Source organism: Acanthochromis polyacanthus, chromosome 14 (genome assembly GCF_021347895.1).
Source record: "Acanthochromis polyacanthus isolate Apoly-LR-REF ecotype Palm Island chromosome 14, KAUST_Apoly_ChrSc, whole genome shotgun sequence".
NCBI classification, from domain to species: domain Eukaryota; kingdom Metazoa; phylum Chordata; class Actinopteri; family Pomacentridae; genus Acanthochromis; species Acanthochromis polyacanthus.
Window position 1 is genome coordinate 40001591 of NC_067126.1, and position 22913 is coordinate 40024503.

The following is a 22913-nucleotide window of genomic DNA, read 5'->3' on the forward strand; positions in this document are numbered from 1 at the left end:
AATACCCAGAGAACAATCTGACATATAAAGAAAATGAACAAATTTGGACGTTTTACAAACGGGAACCAGTGAATTCAAACATTATAACTCTATCAAGAAGGTGTTGGCACATAACGTCCTTATTATTTCAGCTCTTAGTTTGTTTGATCACACTGACAGATGTGCTGCTGTGTGGCTTGTTGATGCTCATTTTGACTATCCGTTAATTTACTGACTGAATGGAACGTTTTATGTAGAAAATGGCAGCTTTGCCGTTAGCCAAAAGGACTAAATGTGTTTATTTCTTTACAGCTCTGGTAGGACTGGAGGATAAACCACTAGTGGTGTATACCAGGAATGGACCGTAAGAATGTTGCCTGGTTTTCCTTTTGTAGGTTTCATATGAACTGTCATGTGTGCACAGAACAAAAGTGCAAAGCTTGGTTGCAGAAGTCCTAAATGTGGTTCCCCCTGGCTAATAACAGATTATAGAGGTGAGCTTGGCCATGTCCACCTGCAGACCTCCATGGTGGAGGCCACATCTCTGCTCTCCATCAGCCTCCAGCCCCCCTGCTCAGAGGATGGAGGCTGATGGAGGCGCTCCAGAGACACCCAGACCTGTTCAGAAACCATTTTACATAAAATTTCAATAGTTAGTTTTGTCTTGTTGAGATCAGTTCTCCTCTCTGTTGATTTTATTTGTTTTCTTTATTTAATGTGAATCAAGATGAGATCATTCCTTTGTCCTTAGGCTGTTATTTATGTCTGTACATTTATTTATTTGTTTTTTATTGTTAATATTAAAGTTTCTGTCTGCTTGCCTTGATAGAGCATCGAAATGAAGTTGGTAAAATTCAAAATAAACCTTTTTGTTCCTGGCTTTCATAAAAATGATCAATAATTAATAAGGTTGACTAAATGAGACCTTTTTAGCATGACAGGTTTTTCAGCTGGATCTCCCAGCCCTAAACTCTAAAAGTCGTGCCATGGTGGTAGTGGAGACTAACATCCGGGCTGACGTGCGCTCCATGCAAGTCCCTGCAAGTCCCAGTCAGGCTAAAGGCATGCCTTTCTTTAGAACTGGCCTGCTGCGTCTCCATTTAGCCCCCAGAAGAACCTGAAATCTAAATCCTGTTTGTATTGGTAGCTGTTTTGCTATACTTGAATTTTCAAAGCTGATCTGTTCTTGGCTGTGCATGTGAATGCGTGCAGTCATGCGACTGCATGCTCCAGTGTGTGTGATTGGCAGCCAGTGGGATGGCTGGAATGAGCTGCATCGCCTGCAGTGTGTTCTCGGCTCCACATGCTAGGTGCCAGCGGTGAGGAGCCGCTTGATCTGCTGCTGGTAGTAAGTCACATTTCCTCACAAACGCTGGCAGGCCGAGCAGTAGTACAGTACTCCACACAGTCGCTCACACGGACTGGGATGCGGCAGCGGATGCGATATTAATTCTGTCCTCTGCGTGGGTGCAGTGTAAAATGAGTGACTTTGGAGCAAACTGGCGTGGACACAATCGCGTTCAGCGGAGTGACGTCTGCATTTCCATCTGCATGCACAACCATGGCTGAATGTAGGTCACAGGAGAAGATGTGGGGGAAGGAGAGAAGGTGAGCAGTGGAAGTGAAGGGAGGAGGAAGCCTTTCATTATGTCATCACACTGGAGCAGCGGCAGGATTAGGACGGGATGTATACGGAGGTTTAACCCCAGAATTTTGGTCTGTTGCTTTGGAAGTAAAGAGTAATAACTGTTCCAGCCGTCAGAGAAAGCAGAGATGCTCCTGTGTACACCAAGATGCTATTTATCATCAGCCCTGTCTGACTCTGACCCTGACTTGGCCAGAAACCAATTAACAGCACAGACAGATAAAACGGAGAGAAGAAAACTGGATAAAAGAGTTCTACGTTTGTTTTTTCCTTTCCACTCTGACATTGTCCTGCCTTCACTCACTCATTTATGTGGCCTTATGTAGCTTTCAGGCTATTTTTAACAGCTGCAATTCCCGGTTTGAAGCTGTGATGAAGTGCAGCGGGCCCTTCAGAGGGTTCAGATGCTGCCAGTATAATTACACAGGCTGAAGTCCGCTGTCCCTCATGGTAATAACCTCAGGGTGGACCTGCAGCTCAGGGTTCAGGAAGTCAGGAAGGCTCTTTATTCGCTGCAGTCTGAACATGTGCTGCTCCTTTTAAACTCAGCTCTGGCACTGCAGGTCATGACTTAAGATTGCTTCTGATGTCTTTGTCGTCATTCGCAGTGACATTGTGCAGGTTTGTACCTCCAGACGTGTTGTCCGGTGGAATCATCTGATTGTGTTGGCTGCGTGTGAGTCCTTCTTATAGCACTGACAAGAATTCCAGGTGTGATAAAACATTCCAAAATGTGGGATGTAGTGAATCCTGACTTCCACAGAGGCCTTTCTTTGTATCTAAGATGGCTAATTTGAACCGCTGTGATGTCACACATGGCAGCTGAAATGAGGAGACGGGTGCAGCTGCTTCACAACTGAAGAAGTTTTTGTCTCACTTTGGGATTAATTTATGATCCCTTCAGCGCATACAACGGGTACACGGGCTCTCGTTAGGATGATGATTTATTCACGGCCTGTTTGGGGAGGAAGCTGGAATTTGCTTATCTGAAGGGGAGCCGAGCGTGAACTCTGAAATGCAGATTAGTTTGTTTGCGTGGAGTTCCACAAAAAAACAATATGATCCTCAACTTTGAACTAGATTATGCGAACAAGCGTTGAATTTGGCGGGACGTGTTTACCGTCGGTGTCTCCTGACGTTTGGGGTGAAGCTGCTTAAACATCATGTGCTTTGTTCAGGGTTTAGTGCTTGAAAAGGGTAAAGATGAACGTGTGTGTACCTGTCTGAACGGCCTGAAAAGCCTCAGTGTGTGGCTGTACAGGGATGGATTCAGGCTGCCGTTGCTTCTGAATGGAGCGTTCAAACGGCGTGATGATGGGTTGATGTCTGGATTGTCTGTTTCAGCAATTTTCAGAAACGCCCTCCCTGCCGCTGCTCTGGAAAACTGTGGAGGCAGCAGATTGTGGAAGCTGTCAGACTCGTCAGGCTGTGATTTCTCAGATGGAGCTCTGAAGACGTGCAGCCGGATGGTGTCAGAAGTCAAATGTGCTCCTCGTTGTTCCCACACTGAAAGGAGGGTTGAAAATCACAGAGCGTGCGCTGCGCTGTGCACGTGAAAAGCACCACAGCAGGAGAGCACAATGCCTCTTACCTCCGTGAAGCTGTCCATCCGCAGTGTCAAGTGGCTGTGAATGTGGAAAGTCACACAGAAACTAGCCCTGGCTTTAGAAAAAAGGCAGGAGGGGTTTCTGACCATCTGCAGCTCATATAGAATATAAATCCAGCTGTAGACATGTCGGCCCAACGTACGATCTGGTTGTGTTAACCCAAAAACCACAGTGCTCATAAATAACTGCGGGTCCCTGTAGTGAAGGTGCATACGCCCACCCGCCATCCACTTTCTGCTTCAGGCTGCTCCCCTCCCTCATGTAAGGCCTTCCTGGAAAATCTCCTTCCCTCACTATAAGGAGCACATGCTGTATTTGCATTTTTACCATGTCCTGTTCACATAATCCTGGGAGACTTGGACTGGAATTTCAGACACAAATGAATTCAGGAATCCCAACCGTCTCTGCTGACGGCGCTGTTCGCTCGTCGATCCGTTCGGTCCACAAACGCTCCAACACACCGCGTCTATTTGGCTTCTCTTTTTTTTTCTATCTGCGTGGTGATGTGTTCGTTTTTAGCTGCTGTTTGAACCGCTGCACGGCGAACATTAAAGGAGAACAGCTCTGTTTGGTTTTTTCTTTTTACATGAGGAACAACTCTTAAGAGCTCAATATTTTATGAGGAACAAGCTCTTTGGTTGGTGTATTATTTGAAAAAACATGCACGCTTGTATTACAATGCAGTGTGCAGAAAAGAGGACAGGAAGTTCTGTTGAACCAGCTGGTGATTTTTACTTATTTTTTAATTCCACAATCCTTCACTGTCTTTTATTGCTTTGCCGGTTTCAAACATCAAAAAAGCATCTATATCAAGTCTGATTATCATGAAGTAACACTGATTTTAAATGCAGGCAAACATCCTCAGCATTTCCTGTACATTTCACATTTCTGCTGCTTTCCTGTGCTGCAGCCAGAAGCTCTATAGAGATTTCCATTGGCTTATATGAGACATTTTTCAAGGTGGCCGTGATTAAAGTATTCATAACATGGTTTCTCCACACTGGTTCCTCAGCGGGGCGTAGTAAAGTGGATTTTCTGTGCGGCTGTATTCCCTCCAGACCTGTAGGCTTCTTACCTGGCAGCCAAACAGTGACTGCAATTCAGTACACCGACAATATTCCAGCAGGCTGCAGCGGGGCACGCTCACGCTCCACGAATGTGGTTATGTTAAAAAGAACACAAAGGAATACAGCTATAAATATGTCTACATGTGAGGTTTCCTGGTTGTGTTGTGGAGTCAGTTTGCAGCACTCGTTCCATCTCAGTTCATCTCTGCTCCAACCATCTCTGATCTGCCTGATTTGATTTCTATTATAAACTACGGATATGCTTAAAATTATTTGTTAAATTTTAACTTGATATATCAAATACTTTCAGAGCAAAAATGTAATAAAAACACCCATTTTCGACCTTGAAATGTGAAGAAACCGTGTATTGAAATGACTATCTCAGGAACCTGTCTCATCCAGTCACTCCCTATTCGCTGTCTAGTGACCCCTACTGGATAAACTACGTAGTGATCTATGAGGAAGCACCTCGGTAAAGTAAACTTAGTTGAGCTCTTCGTTCCGTCACTCTTTAGCCGTGATTAACGCTCTAGCAGCGCAGCGCTAACGCATCAGAATCAGTTTATTCCATGACTAAGAAACAAAACCAAATTCAACATCATAACCTGAATGGGAAATTACTTACATTTTACTTTACGCTTTCTGTTCTCATTCATTGGTATACATCGCTTGGTTATGTGACCATGGGCTGTACACTACTTTTCTCTGCATTATGGGATATTTTGAGTGCATTGGGTCAGTGTATAATGGTGGGACTTTTTGTAACGTAGTTGACGGTCTCATAGCTACGGTGGCCGACAAGGGCATACGCGCCGCAAACAAAAAAACGCAATACAAACGATCAAAACGCTGCAAACACAGGAATGATGCAAACCCAAAAACGCATAAAACAAATGCAACAGAGAAATGCTGCAACAAGAAAACGATGCATTCACAGAAACGCTGCAAAAGCAAAAACACACAAACCGACAAAACAAATGCAAAAGGGAAATACTGCATACAAACCCCGAAACAACTGCAAGAGAGAGACGCTGCAAATTCACGGAAGGTCGCCAGGCCACTAGGGGGAGCTGTTCTGATCGGCGTCCCTAGCAACGGTCTGCTAGACAGACACACGCTAATATTTGCTACGTAAATTTGCTGCTGTTGGATAATACTGTAAGAGACTAGGGCCGAGTGTTTAAAAAAGAAGTAAGGGAAAACATACCTTTTTATTCTCCTCTCCAAGCGTTTGCAAACTTTCTTATCCCGCTGTCTTCTTTGCAACTTCCTCCTGGGTATTTCCTGTCGGTATAAAAGATCAGTCCCTTCCGTATGGTCGGCTCCCCCTAGTGGTCTGGCGACCTTCAGTGAATTTGCAGCGTCTCTCACTTGCAGTTGTTTCGGGGTTTGTATGGAGCATTTCCCTTTTGCATTTGTTTTGTCGGTTTGTGTGTTTTTGCTTTTGCAGTGTTTCTGTGAATGCATCATTTTTTTGTTGCAGCATTTCTCTGTTGCATTTGTTTTATGCGTTTTTGGGTTTGCATCATTGCTGTGTTTGCAGCGTTTTGTATTGCGTTTTTTTGTTTGCGGCGCGTATGCCCTTGTCAGCCACCGTACATAGCCGCCTCTAACCAAACACCACGCGGCATTTTGCAGAAAGATTCTTCTAAATATTATATAAACAGCGGGGTACAACTGAAATGTGAAATTATTCATAAAGATCTAGTAGTAAACCTGTTGTCTACTTTAAATAAGTCAGAAAGCCTTGGAGTCTGTCCAGTCTTTTCTTCAGGAGGAAATGACATCATGTTTAGCAGGTCATGTGATCTGGAATTAACACATTCCTGCTGCACCTTTATGGTATGACAAAGATGTTAATGCAGGCGTACATGCAGTCTGTGCAACATGACGACATTCTGAAGGAAAAAGAAAAATGGCAGGAGCGTTAGCTTTGCAAAAAGGGAGAAAAAACATGGAGCAAACATTTCCCCATGTGACCTTTTAAACTCCAGTTGGCTAGCATCACCTGGTCAATCTGCATGCTGAGAGCCAGTCAAATATCTGGCACTAAACAACGAGGACGTATTTTAATACCAGGCGGGAATGTTGTTGTTGTTGTTTTCCATTTCAGGCAAATATTGAAAAAGTAGTTGTGTGCTGTTTGGCAAAGCTTAAAGGGATGTGCTGAAACAGTTTGTGTATTTAATGTACTGTTTAAAACAAAAAGTCACAAAATGGACAGAAAAAAGAGCGGTGTGAATTTAAAGCTGATTCAGAGCCAACTTATTTGATTTATGCTGTTTCTGTTCTAAAACAACCCAAACCAGATGAGAAAGCCAACATTTGCTGAGCTGTCAAACACGGCTTGTTTTGCATCCTGTTTTTTTTTTTGGAAAAACATCATTTAGTGACGTTAGAGTGAATGTAGCTGCAGAGGAGGAACCCCTGATTTCTTCATTACACACTCTGACTTCCACTTGTCATGTAAAAAGGTTTTTGTCTTGTAAATTTCCTCCTCCACCTTTTCACTTTGGCTCTGTTGTTTCCACTTTAACTACATTTGCTTATTTTCTTGCCTCAGATTGCTGATAATCAAAGCAGCGTTTCACTCGCATACATGGCTGTTTTAAACCGTATCTGCTGATGATGGGTGCCTGCTGTTCATGAGTCACATTAGCTTTTAACTAGTCTTTGTTTTCACCAAACCGCTTTCTTCCACCAGTGAATGATTTACAGTCATAATCTCAGCCTGGAAATTGTAATTCTTCTATTACCTCCAACCTATAACTAAAATAATGTGAACAAGTGCAGAATGGTAGCGTACACCACTGCTCATGGATGAACTGGTTTTTATTCACCTGAACAGTTTGTCCAGTTTGAAGTCTGCATAGATTGTTTGCATCATTTCTGTTTCAATATGAACACTGTAGGATCATTGATCATCTAGCTGATGCTCAGTAATGATAACTGAGATGATTATCACTTCTGACGACGCTTTGCAGGAAAATGTGATGAACTAGTATCCCGGGCAGCATATCTGGCTTCAGTTCAACAGTCATGGATAATAATAGCTGCTCTGCTACTAATGCAGCGTAATCAGTGAAAACTGTAATATCTCTTCTGTTCTTTTCATTTCCAGACTTCTGATGAGCTGGAATTAGTGTCCACGAGTGATTCAGAGTCTGTTTGTGTCCATTTAAAGCGGAACTTCGGTTTTTTTCAACCTGGGGTCTGTCTCCATATGTAATTTCATACATGTGAGTGATGGAGAAATGAATTTTCGACATAGCTCTGGTATTTAGCCAGACAGGCAGCTCAGCTAGCAGCTCAGCTAGCAGCTCAGCTAGCGAAAAGTATGGGGCAGCTGGCCCCCCCCTGCGTCAAAGTCCACCCTAACGTGCTTTTTCCCCACACTGACCGGCTCAGATAGTCTCAATGAGTGTCCCACAACATACTAGAGATGAGAAGTGAACAAAAACCTCCACATTACCTGGCGATCGCTCTTTGTTGTGGTCTGTATCCAAATCTCAGGATGCTAGAAACCAAATCTCGTTCCGAAATCACGCGAGAGCTCGCGCCAAAACACCGGTTTTGGCAAGCAAATGTCATGAAATTACATATGGAAACAGACCCCAGGTTGAAAAAACCCAAGTTCCCCTTTAAGGCTAACGGTGGAAATGAGAATGATTCGTAATTCCTCAAATTTATTGTGATCTATAAACCAGAACCACGTGTGCGTGGGGCTTTAGAAATCTGACTGAAGGAATGCATACGGGTCAATACAGAACTGCAGGACTTTCTGTATCATAGTCCACATTTTAGCTGTTTTCAGGCCTAAAACCAACATGGCCGCCTATAACCAAACACCACATGGTATTTTAGAGAAAGATTCTTCTAAATATTATATATAGAACTGAGTCAAATGTAAAGTATTAAATTCAGACGTTATTTAGTTGACATTTTAGTGATATCAATCATTTTTTATTAAGTGATTGTTTCCATAATAAATAATGATGGAATTTGCAAAGATGTAATCATAAAAATATAATTTTTTTACTTTTAATAAAAACATATGCAGATATATCCCATGGACTTTAAAGGCTGCTCAGTTTAATATTTATGATATCAAAAAGCCTATGATTCAGTCATTTCTGGTACAAGCGTGACTGTCTGGGGACGTGTTTGCTGCTTCTCTTGCTCACAATCAGCTGCACACAACAGCTTTACCCAGCTGATATTTGGCAGGTATAATATTTAACATGTTCACTGTACTATGCTAACACTTTATCTCTAAAACATAAAATACAACTGAGAATGATGGAATGTCTGCAAAACCAAAGTATCAGACATTTTTTATTAATAAGTGATTGTTTCTATAATAAATAATGATGGAATTTATAAAGACATGATCGTAATGGACAAACATTTGTTTTTTCTTTACTAATTAATAAAAATGTGTGCAGATTTATCCCATGGACTTCAGTTATAGATTGACCCACATGCATATCTGTGTCTGTGTGCACACAGACGGTTTTAGTCGTCAATCCTCTGGTGTAGAGCTTCACTTCCAGTTAGTGCAAGTCAAGTAGCCTCTGGGAAACTGCAGTTACCAAACTCAAGCAACTATTACTATGCTTTACTAAATCACAGTAGTTTATTAGTCCATGGTAGGTGAACATGAAGCCTGTCCTGCCCAGCTGACGGTCACAGCAGCAGCATTACACCAAACACACAGAAAAATCAACTAAAACCAGAACGCCTGCTGGATGCACCTGCAGCCAAACCACAGCAGAAACCAGGCAGAAGCAGAAACGTTCATCTGTCCGACCGAACGTTCAGCAGCCTTTCCACAGAACGTACATGTCTACTGATCAACTATGAAATCATTTCAGCAACGGTTAGATGACTCATGTAGTTTGGCTGAGGAGGAAATAAGCTCAGACAAGATCTCAGTCATCAGCAGTTTAAAGTTCCTGACAGGCTTTTTATGAACAGTTCATGAGAGGACAAAGCTGACACGGCTGATTCATGGAAGATACATGCTGCTTTACATGGAGCTATACTATGAAATAATCATTTTCCTTTTGTGCTAAATCCTGCTGATGTTATTTTCACTTCCACTCAACTGAAGACTGTTGGACTGTAAATGATGCTAACGGTCTGATAGTGACATCACAATGATCAATAAATGAATCCCAGTCCAGTAAGGATGCTGAAAATCAGGAGTTTGATGGAAGGCTTGGTCCAACTGAAAACTCAGTGGTCAATAGGAAACCAGAGTCAGCAGCTGTTAGCTTAGCATAAAGACAGGGTGTAGGTACCAGCACCTCTAGAGTTACTCATCAACACTTTATATCATCATATATTATTTATGAATGAAAACTGAAATGTGCAATCACCTGTTTTTTTTTGTTTTGTGGGAAAATATTTTGACAGCTGGCTAATTTTTCAAACAAAAATAGTGAAAAAATACTAAACATCGTCAACTCCAGTTTCCCAAATGTGAGGCTGGTCTCTTTTTCTGTCATAAATTGTAATAATCATGTATTCATGATTATAAGTTCTTTAAGCAGACATGGACAATGAGATGAATCGGTAAAAGCCTTGGGTCAGAGGTGCTGCGTATATTCTGGATTGCAGCCGTTTCAGTTTTCTAATTGCGTTGTTTGAACCTGATGAACTGTTCAGGCCTCTAACTGATCTCTGTGCTCAGAGGTCATTTCTTACTCAGTAGAACATTTTTGCTCTCTGTTCACTGAGCTAGCTTGCTTTTCAGTGTTTTTTTTTTCTCTAATGCAAGTCATACAGCTCATAATTATTCTCCTAAGAGCAAATCTACAGTGACCCTGACAGCTTAACACACTGTAGTCTACAAACAAAACATGGAAATATGCAGGAAAACTGAGCAAACGTCTTCAGCAGTGACCATGCAAAGCATTTTAAAAACTGTAGCAAAGTGAGAAACACGACTAAACACAGAAATGTAGCAGAAATCTGTAGTAGAAACACAGATAGATGGCAGGTAGAGGCTTTATTCATCGCATTGGGAAAGTAAAGACATCCAGGAGCTCACTCATCTCACATTTAAGGGAAGTGATGTGCAAAATAATGTGCAAATCATGCTGTTAGAGGAAATAAAGTGCAAACTTGTGCTGGTATTTTACAACATAAGAGCACTGAAAAGTCTGAATACAGCATCACAGTAATAATAAGTATAATAGTATGTGGATTAAAATATCAGATTGAAAGAGAAAACCCATCCTTGAGCTCATTTCATTGCACAACAGATGACTAGTTGACTTGAGTAACTGGAGTCAGTCAGCTCTGTCTGGGCATGCTCATCACTTCAGCGTCCACGGGGAGCAGTTGCTTAAAAACTCATTTCCGTCGTAGTCTTTGCTGCTCGGAGCGTATCTGTGTTCGGTTGTCTTTTCTCACTTTGTGCAGTGCAGGTGTTGCAAAATTCATAGAGATGTTTCCCCAGTGATTTGCATGTCTCCTTAATGTATACGTGTCCTCCTAACATCTCCTCTTCCTCTTTTGTTTACGGTCTTATTCTCACGTTGAATTTGGGTCCATTCTTTTAAGGATCTGTGCTTTATGTTCTGTTCAGCTCCTTTGTCCATCACGGCCCTCTGCCAAGTCATTTAGTCACCCTCTGCTGTCTGGCAGCGTCTCTTTTCCATGTTTCCCGTTTTGTTGTTTCTTTGTGTAGCCCTCCTCCACCCCCGCCTCTCCATCTGTGCCACACACTGATGTTGTTTCACCGCACTTACTGAAGCACACATCCTGATTGCTACCAGGTGAGGCAAACTACCAACATCACACACAAGCTAGTTCGACACGCCTCAGGACGCACACACACACACACACACACACACACACACACACACACACACACACACACACACACGCTCACACACACACACACACAGTGGAGCAGCGGTGCATACAGATGACATTTGCTTGTTGATTGCGTTGCCACCGGGCAGCTGTGTGTTTTCTTGCCTGTCTTCTTTGTTTCTTTGGTGTGTTGTTATTTCCTGGTGTTAAATGACACATTTTCCAATGAGTAACATTTGACCCCGCCGTGGCAGACGTGTCGAAACCGCTACACGGCACATTACTGCCTGATGCCTATCCCACCTGACTGTGGCCTGGAGGCCTGAAGGCAGAACATGCTGGAAGTTTTTCACAACCTAATCAGACGAGTGTGGCTGCCTGCATCGGTTTCCATCCAGTGTTTTCTTTGGCTCATGCTGTCTGTTCTCCCTCTGGCCCAGTTGCTCCCTGCTGTTTTCCTCCTGCTTGACCAGGGTCAGCGGATGAGCTTTGGCCTCCTGTGTGGCCCCCAGCGGGAGGCCTGGATGTCTGGCTGTTTGTGGAGGAGAAGGGGGAACACCTGAGATGTCTGGTGCAGTCTGCAGGACCCGGCAGTCACAGAGACAGGAAGCTGTAATTAGGACTAGAGGAGGCTTTAACACTCAGGAGCCTTTTTCTTTCTCCCTCCTGCCTCTGTCTGCCACTCTCACTCGCTCTCTTGAGAGAGAAATGCTCCCACATTAAGAGACCAAAACTCATAATTACGTGTGGTTGAGAGGATTGTAGTCCTCTGATGTGAGCCAATTTAATGCTTCATTTATTCACCTTCGGTTTCCGTAATCCATCAGCGAGCCCAGCGTTTTGTGCAGCAGAGTATTATCAAAGCCGTAGCAAAAATAAGTCTGACTGATACCGGTGGTGTTATTTTGTAATTATTGTGGGTTTATTTTTTACCGTAGTAATGAAATCAACAAAGGTGTCATGTTGAAGCACGTGTTCTGGAGGTTCTTGAAGTGTAACCGTCTGTGTGTTTCAGCAGAGCGCTGGGAGAGTGGAGGCTCCAGAGGTGATCTGAAAAACTAACGGAGCAATTCATTTAGTTTGAAACCAGTGTGGGTTTAGTTCTTACACTAACAGTCTGAGCATAACACAAGATGTCCTGCAGCATTTTGTGAAATAAAGAGTCTCCAACAGGTTAGCAGTGAAACACAAATAATAAGCAGCAGTATATTCTACAAAATGTCATTTAATTAATATTTTCCCCCAAAAATTTAAAATGCCATTTTAAAAAACTCAAGGTTTTTCTGCTTTTTTGTGTTTTATGACTGCAAATCACGTTTCTGTTCTTCTTTGCTGTTCATACAAATTGAGTCATTTGAAGATGTAACATCAGCCACTGAGAAATAGGAATGGACATTTTTTCACATTTCTGTGGACTTGCATTCACAAAAACACATTTTTCACGTAAAATATATCTATATTTCTTCAAATGAGTTATAATTAGTTATTAACACCTAAAGTGTCCTCATGTATCTGCTGACCGAAGAATAGAACGTCTCTGTTACAGCTGGATGTGAGGAAACAACCAGGTGTTATTGGTTCAGGTGAAGGGATTCATTGCTCAGTAGCAAATTTACCAAAATGAAAATGGTCAAACGAAGCAAACCAGGCTGGTGTGTGGTGCCAAAGCAAAGAACCAAACGAAGGCTGACAGGATAATCTAGTTAAACGGGAACAGAACAAATAACTCCCTAACCAAACTAAGACAGAAACAACAAGTAACAAACTAATACAAGGAGTGAACAGAACTAACTAAACAGAGGTGGAGCCTCTAAACACACACATTTAACACACAAAGACTCAGGCTACAAATGACTTCTTCCCAAAGTTAGTGGACTGCTAACAGGAGCCTCCATCTCCACTGAGACTGGAGGATCCACGCAGAATTAGCAGCAGAAGCTCTGAACATCTGTAGTCACCCTCAGTGGCTACAAAACCGACAGGCCATACAGGAATCCAGAGACAACGAGGCACCAGGACGGACTGCTCAGTTTACATCCCAGCCGCCCAGACGGAGAGCTCTGGTTGGAGATGTGGTGATGGCTGCGCCTGGTTGGATGAAGGTGGAGGGAACTCCTCTCCATTGGCTCCCAGTTCATGTTGGAGCTGATTTTAAGATGTAAAGCTGTAAATGGCACTGAACCGTCACATTTAAAGGAGCCCCATATAAACCAGCCGGGACGGGTCTGCTGACTGTCCCTGGAGGACAAAAAGAAGACGAGCTTTTTATTTCTGTGCACCGTCTTCATGGAAGCGTCTCCATCTGCTCAGTAGAGGTGTTCAAAGCTGCTTTGTTCTCTGCTCTTTATGAACCCTACCTGTGTCTTCTTAGTTGTTGTTTTTATCAGATTTATTGTTGTTTTTATGTCTTCTTCGCCATTGTTTTAGAAGTTATTTTATTGTAAATTATCTGTCACTTGCTCTGTAAAGCACTTTGGTCTGAAAGTGCTTCACAGATCAAATTATTACTGTTATCATGTCCTTGTCATTATAATTAGTGTTATTAGTATTGTATTATTGTTAACTGGGTGGTGGCCCAGTCAGACGGGTCGGCAGGCTGGAGAGCAGCTCTTCTACTCCAGAGTCATCAGCTGGTTGACATGTGGAGGTCCAGAGAGGTTCTGAAAGCAGCCACAGCTGAACCCACACAGAACATCTCCCCACACAAAGACCCACGTTTGATCTGTGTTCAGCATTTCTTTACTTTATTCTGTGTTTTCCTTCAGCCTGTATTTGTCTGTTTTGTATTTTAAGTATAGATGATGTTAGATTGTCTAAAGGTGTGTTTTAGGTGGAGGTGTGGTCAGGTGACAGTGGTGTCTGTGGTGGGAGGAGCCTGTTTGAAGGCCAGGTGAGCCATCAGGGCAGAAGCTGAAGCTCTGCCGTCATCCACCTGGAGGACGCCTCTGTCCTGCTGTTGTTTTGGGGCTATTTTTTGTTTGTGGAAACTAAAAATCTGGAACGAAACTCCTGGCTGGTCGGCAGCTCTTTATCGTTTCATCATGATTTGCTCTTTGTGCCGTTTGGTTCATCCAGTTTTAGGAGTTTGCCACCATCCAGACCCCTCACAGCTCCAGTTCAGAGTTCAGTACATGCTGGGAAAAGTAAAGACAAACTACCTCATCAGTCTCAATCAGGCGCTAATGTCTGAGGGGGAAACGTCCCTCAGGCCTTGTTGGAGCTGAATTTCTTTGCAAACTGCCATTAGAACAAACCTTTCACCCTCAGAGCATCCATCAGTCTGAAGTCTGTTTCTGAATGGGACTCAGCCTCACAGCAACCACCTTCTGAGAGAAATTCAGAGATGTTTTGTGCATTAATTTGTGGTTTTATCAGATAACGCGGATTGCATTGAATCTTTGTTGTGCAGCAGCTTTTAGATCTGTAGCTCCTGAAGTTCTGTAAGTTTGATTCCAATTCACTGCTTGATGCCTGAATTTATTTACAGTTAAATAGAAACATTTTTTGTGCTTTTGCTTCCCAGCTGCTGCTAAAATAAGTGGAGGTTGTTAATTTATCTATTCCACATAGAGCACAGATGTATAATAATAGTAACAGATTTATAATAATAATTAGGTCCCACTCTGACCGGTCCTACCAGAAACCAGAGCTTTGAAAGGTTCCCAGGTTCGTATTGAATCTGCACAAACCGCTGTTGGGGGAACGGATACGCTATCTGCAGTCTGAATGAAAGTGGGATGATGAGAATAAACAGGCGTCAGGGTTTATGAGAGGAAAACGGCCAGGTTCTCGCTGCAGAACGTGTCTCGGTGCGTACCCTCATGTCTGTGCTCTCTGGACTCCACTGATCAGCTCCACTCCTCTTCTCCAGGTCCTGCTGTATCCTGGAGGACACATGGGCAGGAAGAAATAGAAGCATCCCTTCAGGTGAGTGTCACCAGCCTCTGCTCTAAAAAATCCACTGTCTGTGTTTCCGGTCTTCCTCCCCTGAGCTCTCTCTCTGCTTTCTCCTCCAGGTCCTCCAGCTGACCTTTGGCTCGTCCTGGCCCTGGGGCTCTGGTGTTGGTGGGCCAGCTGATCTGGTGTATGTGAGTGAGAGCTGATGAAGTCCAGCATGAGGCAGTGGCGGAGGCTGGTGCTTTTGGCAATGCTAGCCTGGGTCCTTCTCTTCCTCGCCCTGCTCTCTTACTTCCTGGATGCTCGTGTGGACGAGCCCCTGACCTCCGCTGGCTCTTTGCTCTCCCAGCACCCTGACACCCGCCGCCTGGCCTCCATACAGGCCTCCCATCAGCAGCACGCCATCCTGGGCTCCAGACCTGAGCTGGCTTTGCCCTTAACCACGACATACCCCAGAGAAAAGCCCGAGCTGGAGCCTTCCGCCGGCTCTACGACGCCAGAGACCAGCCTGGAGGTTAGCCACAGCCCTAACAGCGCTCCCTACGCCGTTTACGGGAGCCAGGAGGTGAGCCGGCAGGACTACCTGGACCCACAGAGCCTGGCTGCCTGGTCCTCCTTCGGTACAGAGAATGTAGGTTCCCACTCAGACCCTGCAGTCCAGAGTCGTGAGAGAACCTCTCAGAACACAGAATATCAGAACCATATCGGTGGCACTCGTTACCATGGTGGTGAGGAAGAGGAGGATGATGAGAGGGAAGATGAAGAGCTGGGGAACAGAATGAGGACTGCAGCAGACACGAGGGCCGGTGGAGACTCCTCCGATCTGGAGGAATATTATTTCTCTAAGTCGGCCTCGGTGGTGCAGCGGCTGTGGAGGGGCCGGGTGTCCGCCGACATGCTGAGTCCTCGGCTGCAGCGCGCCATGAAGGACTACCTGAGCGCCAACAAGCACCACGTTTTATACAGCGGCCATCGCAGGACCGCTCAGAGCGCCAAGGAGCTGCTGTGTCAGATCAAAGCTCAGGCCCGGCTGAGGACGGTGGACGGGTCCGAGCAGCCCTTCTCCTCGCTGGGCTGGGCTCGTCTGGTGCCGTCCGTCCCCCTGGAGCAGCTGGACCAGAGCAGCTTCAAGACCTGCGCAGTGGTCACCTCTGCTGGAGCCATCCTGCGCTCAGGACTGGGCAGAGAGATCGGTGAGTGGTGAAAACAAAGACTGATTCACTCAGAGGGTTTATCCTCCAGCTGTGGGAATGTGGTTGGTAAAATCAAAAGGGTTTTTCCTCGGAAACATGGATGTTTTAGCAACTTTCCTATCAGTTTTTCTCTTAGTTTATGAGGAGCAGATCCCTGGAGGAAAGCTTAGTGTCCAAAAAAAGGCAAACGTTCAGATTTTTCTGGGTTGCCTCATAGTAATCCGTTGGATATTTTTTTGTGTACAATTAGACATCTCAGCCTGTCAGTGACACTAAATGACAACTCAAGTGGAATTAAAACTCCAGAGATGAGAAGCATTCACATGAAATTTCATGCAAATCTGAGGATTAGTCTTTGAAATCCTTTGTTGTTGGCAAAACAGTAATAATGAGTTCTTCACTAAATCTTATCCCGTTTCAAAGTGGAATCGGAGTTGGAAATGATCAAATAGCAACCGGTGCCTTCATTGCAGACCTCGCTGGACGTTACTTGATGTCACTGCTGCCTGTAGTAACACAAACTCTCCATATGTTCCAAATGCAAACGCCTCCTCCCTGTTAGGAGGAATAATGTTTCACTTTACTCACATTTTTTTATTCTTCTGCAAGAAGTGTTGAGTTGCATTAGGAGGAACAATAAAAGTGTGTAGCTGCTCCTGAATAGCACAGATACGATGAGATTAACGAGATCCTTGGCAGCAACCTCAGATGAATACAAGTGACCTGATTAGATTAGACTCCACTTCACTGTCATTGCATAAAATACAGACACTAAGACGACCAAATGCAGCTCAGCACCAAACTAAAAGTGCAAAAGCAGCAGTAAAGTGCATCATATACAGTATGTATTGATTTAAATGATGTGGACACACTAACAATATAAAATATAGATAACCTACGTGTGCAGGATCAATATGGTGTCTGAACAATGTAAACAGTATTAATGCTATGAGATGTATAAACATTATAATCAGTAATTCAGCCGTTTACCACGCTTGTAATTAAATCATCCGAGCCAGGATATTATATTAAAACTCTAAAAATAACTTAAACTCTTGCGGTTTGTGCACTGCGTCTAACTTTGTGAAGGTCCACAAACATCCATGGGGCTGCAGTCATTAGCGTTTGCTCGGCTTTGATTAACTCGTCAAGCTGACTGAGCAGGGCTGACTGAGGGCCTGGTAGGCTATACGTCTGTGTGTTCTTGGTTTAGAGACTTTTGGCAGCTCCGTGGTAAGTGGGGAGAGTGTGAACTCAGTGACAGATGGCTCACTAGAAAAAACAGGAACCCCTCTGGTAGCCAATCAGGTGTCTTCACATCACATATAGCTTACTTGCATTTCTCAGAGAATTCGGCTGTTCTGAGCTAAAGGAGGTTTTCAGCTTTCCAGCATTAATCCTCTGCTGATCTTTAACATTCATGGTTACTGACAGGGTCACACTGATGGAACCAGGTTACAGTTTCCCCGTACGTGATGATGACTAAACCGCTTTTGCATAAAGACAGATTCATGCAGGTGATGCAAACCAAATGGAAATCTACACTTGGCCCTGTGGTCACTGTAAAATTACCTTGTGGTTGTCTGTCAGAGCAGCTGTAGTCTGTGGACGCTGATGCTGCCACGTATGGCAAGCAAAGTCCCCCTGAGAAAGTAGCTGAAGGTGGGAAGAGGTTTCTCTGCAAACGTATTCCAGCACACCTCTGCCTGCCTGTTTCACTCAGCTCAGTGAATAATATGAGGATGTTCTGGGTGTGTTTTACTGTTTTTAGCACCAGAATATGAACAATGTTGGACTGAGTAGCAGAGAGAAAATGGGAAGTCTTTGGTTTTAAGCACCAGAAGCCCACTTTAAGCTCCACAGGTGCTTGTGAATCTTTGTTGATGCATCACCGTTCCCCATGTCTGATTTTGGTTTTTGGCCAATAATGTGACCCGTATGCACGTGCTCCTGAACAAAGGAAGCAAGCATCATTCCACCGTCGTACCACGTTTCTGATTTTCCAGTCGCACGCTCTTAAGGCAGGCCGAACGTAGAAGTAAAACGGCAGGTATTCATGACGGCCTCTCCTCTGAGGTCCAGCACATACATGCTAATGTCAGACAGCAGCAGGGTGTTGGTTCTGGGTGTCATCATCCTACTATTCATTCCTTCAGAAAATGAAAGATTTTGGCCTCATGTGACGGAGCGACTTGATGAATGTTATGAAGCCGATTAACTATTGAACAGCCTCACAGTGCTGGAAAAGCTCGACTTTGTTACATTAATTCTCCGGCTTAGCTTCAACAGGAAATCAAACCACATTGATCTTTCTTTATCTTCTTGTTCTCAGCCTGCTGTCCTTCCCAAACGGCTGCACTGTATCAAAGCTGCATTATGCAGCTGTGAATGGTGACTGATATTCATTACGCCCAGAAATGAATGAGAATCACACCCCCTAGTCCGTGTCCCTGGCAGGTTGGCTGACATTTAGATTGTCAGATTTCAGAGGCTGCAGCTCTGAGTCCCTCCAGTTGGAGGTTTGGTTTGGTGTGTGGAGGTGGGATGTGGCGTTGCTGCCATCATGTGGTGAGCAGAATGAACAGCAGCCTCAGGACGACAGGGCGGAGACGATGTTTATCATGAAAACATTAACCCTCCTGTTGTCCTCATTGACGGACACCAAAAAATATTGTATCCTTGTCTGAAAAAAAAATCAGCAAAAAAATTCCCCATATTTCTGAAAAGTTGCAAACCTTCAGGAAGAAAATTCCAATAATTCCTTAAAATTTTAATTTAAAAAATATCTCCCAAATTTGGCAAGAAAATCCTTGTAAATATTTTCAAAAAAATGAGTAAAAATCTTCCAAAAAATCCTAAAAATATTTAAAGTGATTACATATATATCAGTAAAACTTATAAGATTTTCTTTAAGAACATTCACATAAAAATCAACAAAAATCCAGTGAAATTTGCTGGATTTCGGTTGTTGTTGTTGTTTTTGTGTGAATGTTCCAAAGAAGCATTTTTTAACGTTCTTTTTTTTCCACCAAAAAATGTTCAAAGATTTCCTAAAAATGTTGAAAATGTGGACATCAGAAGTTTCACTGTGAAAATAGATTTATTTTCCCACATTTTCAAACTTAAAAACGGGTCAGTTTTGACACATGAGGGTTAATTAACTTTCTGCAAACCCCCTGCAGCAAAGGCTTTTAATATTCAATATTTTTGGGACTTTCTGAAAAGTTTTGAGTCAAATCTTCAGTCATTTGGAATCAAAGTACAGGTTGGCAAATTTAGAAGTAAGAAGCTTTTTGTCAGTGTCAGTGGTGTATCTCACTACTGACCTTCTTTGTTAGTGTTCTTTTTCATTTTGGTTCAGAATTTAACCTTTTTTTGCTGTACAGTATTTTTACACAGGCCTACTTGGCCTCACAGCTGTGATTTAGTCTAGATGGCGCCCTCTAGTGGTAGAATTGGATATAACATGAAGATACAAACTTCAGTGCTGTTTAAATAATTAGAATGAGGTCGTAATTACATGAAGAACAATCTGCTTTTAAATCAAAATTCAGCCTTATTTAATTAAGTTTTACGTTTAAATGTTTGAATTTGACGCTTTATGATGTATTTCTCCTTTCAGTACATTTTTATTTACAGTATATTTTACACTTTATTGTTCATTTGTGTCTTAGTATATTTATATATTTTAGAAAATGTTTTTTTCTGTTGTGCTGGTGGTCACTTGACTTTTTCTGCTCGCTGCTGTAACAGAATTTCTCAATGTATAAGACTATCACAGGTATAATGCAGTGAAAACAGATTTAAAAAGTACAGAACTGAAAGAACAATATCAGTAATACTAATGATTTAATCTTAATTTTAAAAATCAATTTTCTGTTTCTATTTTCGCTTTCATTTGTTTCCCTTTTTACTGATTAATTACTGACTTTAAAATGTCAAAGACTAGAAAATAACAGATGTCCTCCTGAGAAGCTTGAACCAGCAAATGTTGGACATGCTTCCCCTAAAATGATTATTTAATAATGAATGAACTATTGCTGTTATTTGTCTAATCAATTAAACACTTATGCATTTGAGTTCCTACATTAATAATTCTATAATTGTTTGCACAGAACTTTTCTTTGCAAAGTTACAAAGTGCCTCATAGGGAATAAATACAAATGATCAATTAAAACGAGAAACAGAGAATTTTTAAAAACTGTAAAAAAAACCCAAGAGATGCATCAAAAGATACAGCTGTAAAATCAAAATATATATTTAAAAAAATTACAAATCTAGCTTTGATCTAAAGGATCAAAGTGTTCACATGTTTAAGGCAGATACCAGAGTCCAGTAGTTGTTTAACTCCCGTCCCAACAGTCCACAGTTAGTAGGGTTAGGGTTAGCAGGGTTAGCAGGGTTAGTAGGGTTAGCAGGGTTAGTAGGGTTAGCAGGGTTAGTAGGGTTAGCAGGGGTGGGGTTAGCAGGGGTGGGGTTAGCAGGGTTGGGGTTAGCAGGGTTGGGGTTAGCAGGGGTTAGGGTTAGCAGGGGTTAGGGTTAGCAGGGGTGGGGTTAGCAGGGGTGGGGTTAGCAGGGGTGGGGTTAGCAGGGGTTAGGGTTAGCAGGGGTTAGGGTTAGCAGGGTCGGGGTTAGCAGGGTTAGTAGGGTTAGCAGGGTTGGGGTTAGCAGGGTTGGGGTTAGCAGGGTTGGGGTTAGCAGGGTTGGGGTTAGCAGGGTTGGGGTTAGCAGGGTTGGGGTTAGCAGGGGTTGGGGTTAGCAGGGGTTGGGGTTAGCAGGGGTTGGGGTTAGCAGGGGTTGGGGTTAGCAGGGGTTAGGGTTAGCAGGGTCGGGGTTAGCAGGGTCGGGGTTAGCAGGGTTAGCAGGGCTAGCAGGGTTAGTAGGGTTAACAGGGTTAGGGTTAGCAGGGGTGGGGTTAGCAGGGTTAGCAGGGGCGGGGTTAGCAGGGGTGGGGCTAGCAGGGTTAGTAGGGCTAGCAGGGTTAGTAGGGTTAGGGTTAGGGTTAGCAGGTTTAGGGTCGTACATCATCTGCTGATGTTACACAACTCTGAAATGTGAAAGTCAATAATCAGAACTGCAGATGCAGCTAAACATGGTCAGTTATTTTATATGGAAGCCAACTAGTCAGCTGTTCAAAAGATTTAACAATCAACATTCCTAAAGCAGAGTTTTCAAAGCAACTTGAATCTTCTCACGAGTCAAACGACCAGCAGACTGATCGATTCCAAACTGTAGAACATCTTCAGAACGCAGCAACAGGAACATCCTGTCAGACAGGCATCCACAGAGCTCAGGTTTCATCTGCTAGGCGCTGATAAATACATGTTTATGCATTAAATTTAATAAATCAAAAGCCTTTGACAGTGTAAATAATGGTGTTGTAATACTGTGGGTTACAGGCTTCACATGCTTTACAGCAAACCTTCTGCTGCTGACCAGAGCAAAGAACGGGACTTCATCCGTTAATATTCAGCTCTCAGCTCTTAAATACTTATTTGTTGGTAGTGCAGTGTACATATTAAGCAGACTGCTTCCTGTCATCTGTTTTCAGCCTCAGTAAGCTTTGTGTGTTTCCAAAATATTGGGTTAAATCAAGCTTCACAAATATTCTCCTCCAATGAGATGTTAATGGATTGTACAAATGAGCTCAATCATCCGTTCAGTCACTGTACTGTTAGATGATACCACCTCAGTGATGTTTTATGTCTGTTTTAATATTTTTCTATAATTGAGAATTTTGGAAGGGAAGTAGAGCTGCTTTGACAGGAGATAGTTTCTTAAAGTCTGGCACTTAAATGAAATGAATTCAGATCACTTCTCAACCAGGAACTCGCATAGTAATTCTAATAAGAGATCTGTCTAATATTTAGGGAGGTTGGATGCTGACATTTGCTGATTGATGGAACCAGGCGGGGTCACCAGGATTATCCAAGAAATAGTTGGTGGTTTTTGCTTTTCACTCTTTATATTTGGGACTTTTTGAGAATTTTTCCTGGGATATGTCAGCATTAAGCCTGTCTTGCTCCTCTCAGAATGATTTATTTATTTTTGGTTAAAGTTCTCTGCAGTCTGTAAAAAGGCAACAACAGAGGCGTTACTTCATTTTAAGGGGTCGTAGTCTGACAAGAATGAAAATCACTGACTGCAGGAAAAAAAGGACGAATAAAAATGATTTGTCCTGAGCACGATTCCCGACTGAAGCTGGAACTTTAACGTCACTCAGAGTGTGAGTGGGTTTTACTGCAGGAATTAAAGGCAGAGCAGGTTCGTTTTCTGACTGTTGTTGGTTTAATTATGTTCTGTGAGCGTAGTAATTCAATGCATGTATGAGAATGTTATTTATCAGAGATGATGTCGGTGTTTTATTCTCTGTGTGTCACCAGGTTTAAATGAATGAAAACAACTGTAGGCTACTTAATGGAAAACACACATGAACCACAGATTTTCTCCCAGGAGATCAATAGCAGTCATTACAAACCACATAAACGATCAGCCACAGCATTTAGACCAAGTGTGGAGCATTAATCATTCTGCGGTTAAACCTGGAGTCCAGACATTCCTGTGGATGTTACTTTGACATGCGCCGCCCACCTACACATTAAAACTCTGATCCAGAACCGCTTAAAGAACAGCGAGGCGTTGACCCAGGGTGTTTTTGGCACCAGAGGGATGTACACAGTAACAGACAGGAGGTTTTAAT

The 22913-nt window shown here is 43.1% G+C and overlaps 2 protein-coding genes across 3 annotated transcripts in view; both read left to right on the forward strand.

Annotated features, from left to right (window-relative positions):
* The window catches only part of LOC110959998 (cytochrome c oxidase assembly factor 5), a 523208-nt gene that overhangs the window by 479033 nt on the left and 21262 nt on the right, over positions 1–22913 (forward strand). The gene's annotated exons all lie outside the window — the stretch shown is intronic.
* Positions 1–22913, forward strand: part of st6gal2a (ST6 beta-galactosamide alpha-2,6-sialyltranferase 2a) — a 52345-nt gene that overhangs the window by 8170 nt on the left and 21262 nt on the right. The window contains exons 2-3 of the mRNA XM_022202717.2: positions 14995–15050; positions 15140–16213. Coding sequence (XP_022058409.2) covers positions 15226–16213 — 988 coding nt within the window. The 5' untranslated portion in view covers positions 14995–15050; positions 15140–15225. The remainder of the gene's footprint in view (positions 1–14994; positions 15051–15139; positions 16214–22913) is intronic.